This window comes from Citrus clementina, unplaced genomic scaffold (assembly GCF_000493195.1).
Source record: "Citrus clementina cultivar Clemenules unplaced genomic scaffold, Citrus_clementina_v1.0 scaffold_7, whole genome shotgun sequence".
Taxonomy (NCBI): Eukaryota; Viridiplantae; Streptophyta; class Magnoliopsida; order Sapindales; family Rutaceae; genus Citrus; species Citrus x clementina.
This window is the reverse complement of record NW_006262075.1, coordinates 398,175-403,761: the sequence shown is the minus strand read 5'-3', so window position 1 is coordinate 403,761 and position 5,587 is coordinate 398,175. Positions and strand designations below refer to the sequence as shown.

At 35.4% G+C, this 5,587-nt stretch overlaps 1 protein-coding gene across 1 annotated transcript; it reads right to left on the bottom strand.

The window, feature by feature from the left end:
- Positions 1 to 1,725: 1,725 nt before the first annotated feature.
- LOC18036245 (IST1-like protein) lies at positions 1,726 to 4,899 on the bottom strand. Its single transcript, XM_024181031.1, has 7 exons — positions 4,683 to 4,899; positions 4,461 to 4,593; positions 3,531 to 3,634; positions 3,265 to 3,436; positions 2,923 to 3,063; positions 2,726 to 2,814; positions 1,726 to 2,625 (listed from the first exon to the last, which is right to left on the bottom strand). The coding sequence occupies exons 1-7, from the start codon at positions 4,754 to 4,756 to the stop codon at positions 1,935 to 1,937; spliced, it is 1,404 nt and encodes a 467-aa protein (XP_024036799.1). The 5' UTR covers positions 4,757 to 4,899; the 3' UTR covers positions 1,726 to 1,934.
- Between the last annotated feature and the right edge of the window lie 688 nt (positions 4,900 to 5,587).

The window sequence follows — 5,587 nt, the reverse complement described above, 5'->3', positions numbered from 1 at the left end:
GTATTGTATCATCCTCAACTTCATCTTCAGCATGATCTTCAGTGATGTTAGCAATAATTTCTTCTAATTCAATTTATACAATTTAATAACTAACATTTAGTTTAGTTCATTGAATACATTTAGTACAATTCATGAATTTATTCAATCAAGTATATATTATTTATTTGATGAATGAATTTATTTAAATTCTATTGATTATATTTGTAAAATATAATGAATTTTCAGTCAATTAAATGTTACTTCTTTGTACTATGAACACACTCTATAAGTTAATAAATTATTAATTTATCGATTAATTAATATCTCTCTAAATTAATAAATTTTTATGGTCCCGACATTATTAATTTATAGAGGTTATATTGTAGCTTTCAAACTACAGCAATTAGTGTTCACCAAATACTTTAGTGCTGTATCTTTAAAGTTATATCTATCCAACTTTAATCCCAAACGCACCCTTAAATATATCGTTGTAAGTTAACCGTTGAATTGCTAACAATCGTGTACAAGTTTGCATTTTGTGACGTACAAATATGAAAGGAAAAACTTTCTTGCAGAAGCAGTTTAAATGCATTTTGGGAGCGGGTAAATTTACATCAAATGTCTTCAAGTTTAGGATTTTGTCAAAAATATGCCAGCGGACGTTTTGATGAATATTGTTTGATGTTTCTAAGAAATTTGAAAATTTTAGTTAAGGAGAGAAATTTAAGAAATTTATCTCTAATTACCAAAGGCAGCAGTGAAGAGTTGGAAGGTATCTGTTGTGAACTTGTGATGCATTCCAGTTTCAGATGATTCATGAAGTTGCACAAGTAACCAGAGAGTATAAAATTGCCATACGAATGCTAAAATCAAGCTGATTATTTCCCATGTCCCACAACCAGGATCAAAAAGCAAATTAAAGAAATTAATCATATTGCAATATCAATGTCATCTTGACTCTTTAAATATTTAAGGGCTAAGCTTAGCTCACCAGCCAAGACTAGTGAAGGCAACATGAATAACAAGTACTCGAATCCCAATCCCAGAGCACAAAGTATGAAAAGCAGCATAGTGGTCGCCATCTCTGGACGCGGTGATTTTAGGGACAATTTTCTCTCAATCAGGACTAGTCAACCGCAAACAAAATGAATGAAATCTATTCCCTTTCAATGTTTTTCATAATTATTTGCTTTGCTTTTACTTTTTTGGTCTGAGAACGAGTGCTTTCCGTAAGAAGACAAGCACCAATACGTAACAATTGGATATATGGGAGTATATGCAACGCTGACTGCTTTCCCCACTTGGCACGTGCAATGGATGCTCCTAACACATTAGGTATATTAGCCTCGCATTATTGACATTGACTAATTTGCAAGTATGTATCTATATTCTAGTGAAAGTCCAAAATCACTTCAAATGTGATTTATGTTACAATGCATGTATAGACGTACAAAGTATTTTACGGACTTTTTTTCTCTTTTTTGGCAAAAAAGATTCCCAAAAGACAAAACTAGATACGAGATGAGAGCTTCTTTCATGTCCTGGATGCAGCCACCGCTAACCGTCAAGAACATTAAACTGCTTAAGTTTCCAGGAGTTGGGTGCAAGTGCAACTAATGTACGCTAAAGCCATTATGATCAAGTCATGTGTCTACTAGTGCACATCTTATGGAGAAATTTGAGAGAAATTAAGGCATAGATGGCAAAAGTTTTTCATTAATATTATCCATTCCATGCTCAACAAGCTAATGAATCAAATTATACATTTTAGCATCAGAGAACTCAAAACAAATAAAAATAACACAGAAAAGAGAATTAAAACTATATGTGCTGATTACCTTTCAAGTGCAGTACTCATAAAATAAATCAATATGTAATTTCTGTATAATAGATTGCATTCTATTTATGGATAACAGAAGCCCAAAAAACTTACGAATCAAGCATACGGAGTTTCATTATTTACGATACTTGAGAGCTTCAAAGCGAGCAGCAAGATCCTCATAATCTGGCAATTTAGGATGAACACGGTGAAATGAACCCTGTTTACCAAGAGATGGAGGTATTGGTGGTGGGGTTCGCTCAGGAGGTAAGGAAGTGCAACCAGGAGGGGCTTCCACCTCAATTTCCTCATCACAGTCAGATTCATCCCACTGTATATCTGAATGTGCAGTAGGGGCATTGTAGCTATGTCTCCTAAGGACTTTCCCACCAGGGGGTCCTTCCATTTTGTTATCCTGGTCGTGATCACATACATCAAACTTTATATCTGAATTTGCAGAAGAGGCATTGTAGCTGTTTCTCCTATGGAAATTTCCACTTCCAACATCGGTAGGCCTCTTCTCCTCATGGCTTAGATAATGAGATCCATAAGAACTCTGTGACATGTGAAAATTCCCTGGGGCAGTGGAATTTTCCAGGGAAATTTTAGAACCAGAAAAGGCTGCAAATCCACCGTGATGGTTTGAAGCATCTGGTTTTGATGAAATACCAAATGCCTGAGTGAACTGTTTGGAGTCTCTGCTAGCAAGATAGGCAGCAGCTTGTGCAGCAGCAACTGCTTTCTTTGCCGAGTCGGCAGCTGCTTCAGCAGCCGATGCCGTGTCTTCAAATTGCATAGTGCCCCTCTCTCTGTTGCTTACTACTGATCTGCAAAAAAAAAAAGAAAACACAAGTTTCTAATAGTGAATTGATAACTCTACTATTCAATTCTTATGACATCTGAAAGAAAAATGATTGGCAGAGTCACCTGGTACGTGGCCTATTTTGTTCAACAGATTGAACTGGTACATGTTTCACAGGCAAGCTGGAAGCACTAAAAAACGTATCCGGTCCTTCCTGATCATAGAGAAAATATGTAAATTCAGATGGAACAATGAACTTGAGTTTAAAATAAGTAACTTGTTGAGCATGTGCAAGAGAGAAAGAGAGAGAGAGAGAGCGCACAATACAATCTTCTGCGGGCTTGAGAAGCTCCATTTCTGATTCAGTTGTATCCCAGTCAATCTGAAACTCCTTTGCTATTTCCTTCATGACTTTCAACTTTACTTCACCAGTAGGGGTTCTAACAGAGAGCTTCTCGATCAACTAGAAGAAAAGGCAAGCACTATTAGTCATCTGAAAGAGTACTGAGATGTGACAAGGAAATATAACATGGAAATTTCAATCATATCGGATCATAAGCGTTATATCACTTAAATATAGTAACATTAATTAGAACCCCAGATTTAATGAGTGTATATCGAAAAGTGTCCAACATATCTGAAAAAGCTGAAAATCTTTTAATACCATGCGATTTACGCCAGAGTTGGGTCGCAGATCAGTAGCTGCAGAGACAAAATCTTTCCCATATTTTTTCTCAAATATATCCCTAATAGCCCCTAGTTCTGGAATTTCTGAGCATCTCGGAGCAGCAAATATCACACTAGCGATCCCTTCTTTCAGATCTGCCGGGCATTCCCTGTAGCAGATTGGGACCCATGTCAGAACTAATGCACAGATGTAAGTCAGCTTTTCAGTGCTATAAATGGATGAAGGGTATAGCATTCCCTTACCTTTGCTTGGCAATGATGGAGAGCCGGGCAACAATTAATTCACAGAAGAGCTCAATGAACTCATTTGCAGCCAAGACATTCTGTTCACGTATCACATGTTCAACCTACAAAATCAGAAGCACTCACTGGAAAATCAGTAATGTATACAGTATACACTATAGTTTCCAGATGCCAAAGCCCCAAATGCAGAACAGAAAGCAAGAACAATTTGGATGAAAGTACAAAATGGCCAAATGATCCTCAAAATAAGCTAGATATCAGTTTTTGAGTTGTGTTACTATGCATAATTTAACAAGGCAGATAAAAGGAAAGCATGTTGTTTGCACAATAATCATGTCCTGACCAAGCAAGTTTACATAATCGCGTATCTACTAGCTCTATTCGCATGATTAACAAGGCATGGAACTTCATTGAAGGTCTTCATAATAACCAATTCAAGTTATGAGGAAGTTGAAACCCCGTATGAACCCAAGCCAGTATCTCACATCAAAATTCAACAGATGAATTTAGTAAAGCTGAAAGTACTAGCAGCATTGAACAACTAGAGAAAGGAACATAGGGATACTTTTTAGCGAACAAAATAATCAAGATTAAAAGTACGAAAGGGAATATCAATACAATGAAACCCTAAGTTCTGATAGGAGATGTTATATGCAGCTGAGGGAATGACCCACAAAAGCTCCAAGCTCGTATTTTCAAGGGGGTGATAACGCACCTAGAAAGAATGAATTGGGCACAATTCCAATACTAAGCACACAAGCTTTATTCTTAACAATAACTTTCGTGCCCTTTAATGCTCAGTGAAAACCAACAAGTAGTAGCCGAACAATGAAAAAGCAAAGAATACTCATTCAGGTAATCCTTTAATTTATGTCAAATCAACAAGAAAGATCAAAACTTTCAATCCCCATTAACAAAAACAACAAGTACCCGGATACGAGCAGTGGCGTCTTGTTTAGACTGAAGAAGCAAAGCAATGTCACGCCGCATTTGCCTCACCACTGCCTCTCTCTTGTTCCTCAGCAACTTTATCCTCGCCACCGCCATCTTCGCCGCCGTTTTGCTAGAAAACCAAAAAAAAAAAAAAGGAAATCAAGCAAAGATAAGCTCAAGGGTACTAAAAAAGTTGACCGAAAGTAGAAATGTACGGACCATTTCGAGGAGTTAAACTTTTTGAAGAAAAGAAAAATGCTCAGCTTCATGGTGCGAGCAACGGACAGGGTCATTGTTGGCTTTGGCTTCAACTGAAATAGACAGAAGTTTACGAGTGAGCACACCCAGACCAACGCAACGGTCTCTTTCTTTTTTCTTTTTTTTTTTAATTTATTTGCTTAAGAAATTATTTTTTTAAGAGCCTAGTACTAGTAGGGCCGAGTGGGCGCCGAGTTTTTTTGATGCGCTTCGATGTTGAACATATAGCTGCTTTTTGTTTAGGTATTTATTATTTTTCTCCCCAAACGTTTATAGTTTTATCATCTATACGACATCTTTCATTTAATAGATACTTAAATCCCCTATTGTTAAACAAAATGTTCGAGCCCTTTAAATTAATCATGTAAATTTCTTATCCCTTAAGCTATTTAGAATCAAGATATGGACAAGAGCCAAGATCACAAAAAGTTAGGGTTCAATTTTTGAGTTTGTAATGATTTCGATTATTATAATTTTTCTTTATATAACATTTTAAAATTTAAATACATTATTCACTTTTTTCATTATTTAAAAAAAATTATGGAATGGGAAAATTGCCTTCTCTAAAATCAACTTTAGCCCATATTATTTACTATTTGAAGTTAGATTATTATAGACGTAAAGTACATTCTTCTCTAAAAAAAATCAGGACAATCTATTTTTACACTATACTTATCTCTTAAAATCAATAAGACTAAATGGAAGCATAAAATAACTAATTTTTATTTTTATATGTCATTAAAATATATTTTGGAGGGTTTAAATTTTATATTCATTGTCATTGAAGTTACCAAAATGCCTCATTAATTCTAGGGCGAGATTAGTGAGTAATAAATGAAATATTTAATTTATGTGATAATAAAATA

What these genes read in the sequence shown, in the direction of transcription:
- LOC18036245 (XM_024181031.1), bottom strand. Translation starts at nt 4,756, where the DNA reads ATGACCCTGTCCGTTGCTCGCACCATGAAGCTGAGCATTTTTCTTTTC. An exon ending in ACGCCACTGCTCGTATCCGG is followed by an intron (nt 3,635 to 4,460) that starts GTACTTGTTGTT and finishes CTGATTTTGTAG; the next exon opens with GTTGAACATGTGATACGTGA. An exon ending in ACTCTGGCGTAAATCGCATG is followed by an intron (nt 3,064 to 3,264) that starts GTATTAAAAGAT and finishes CTTTTCTTCTAG; the next exon opens with TTGATCGAGAAGCTCTCTGT.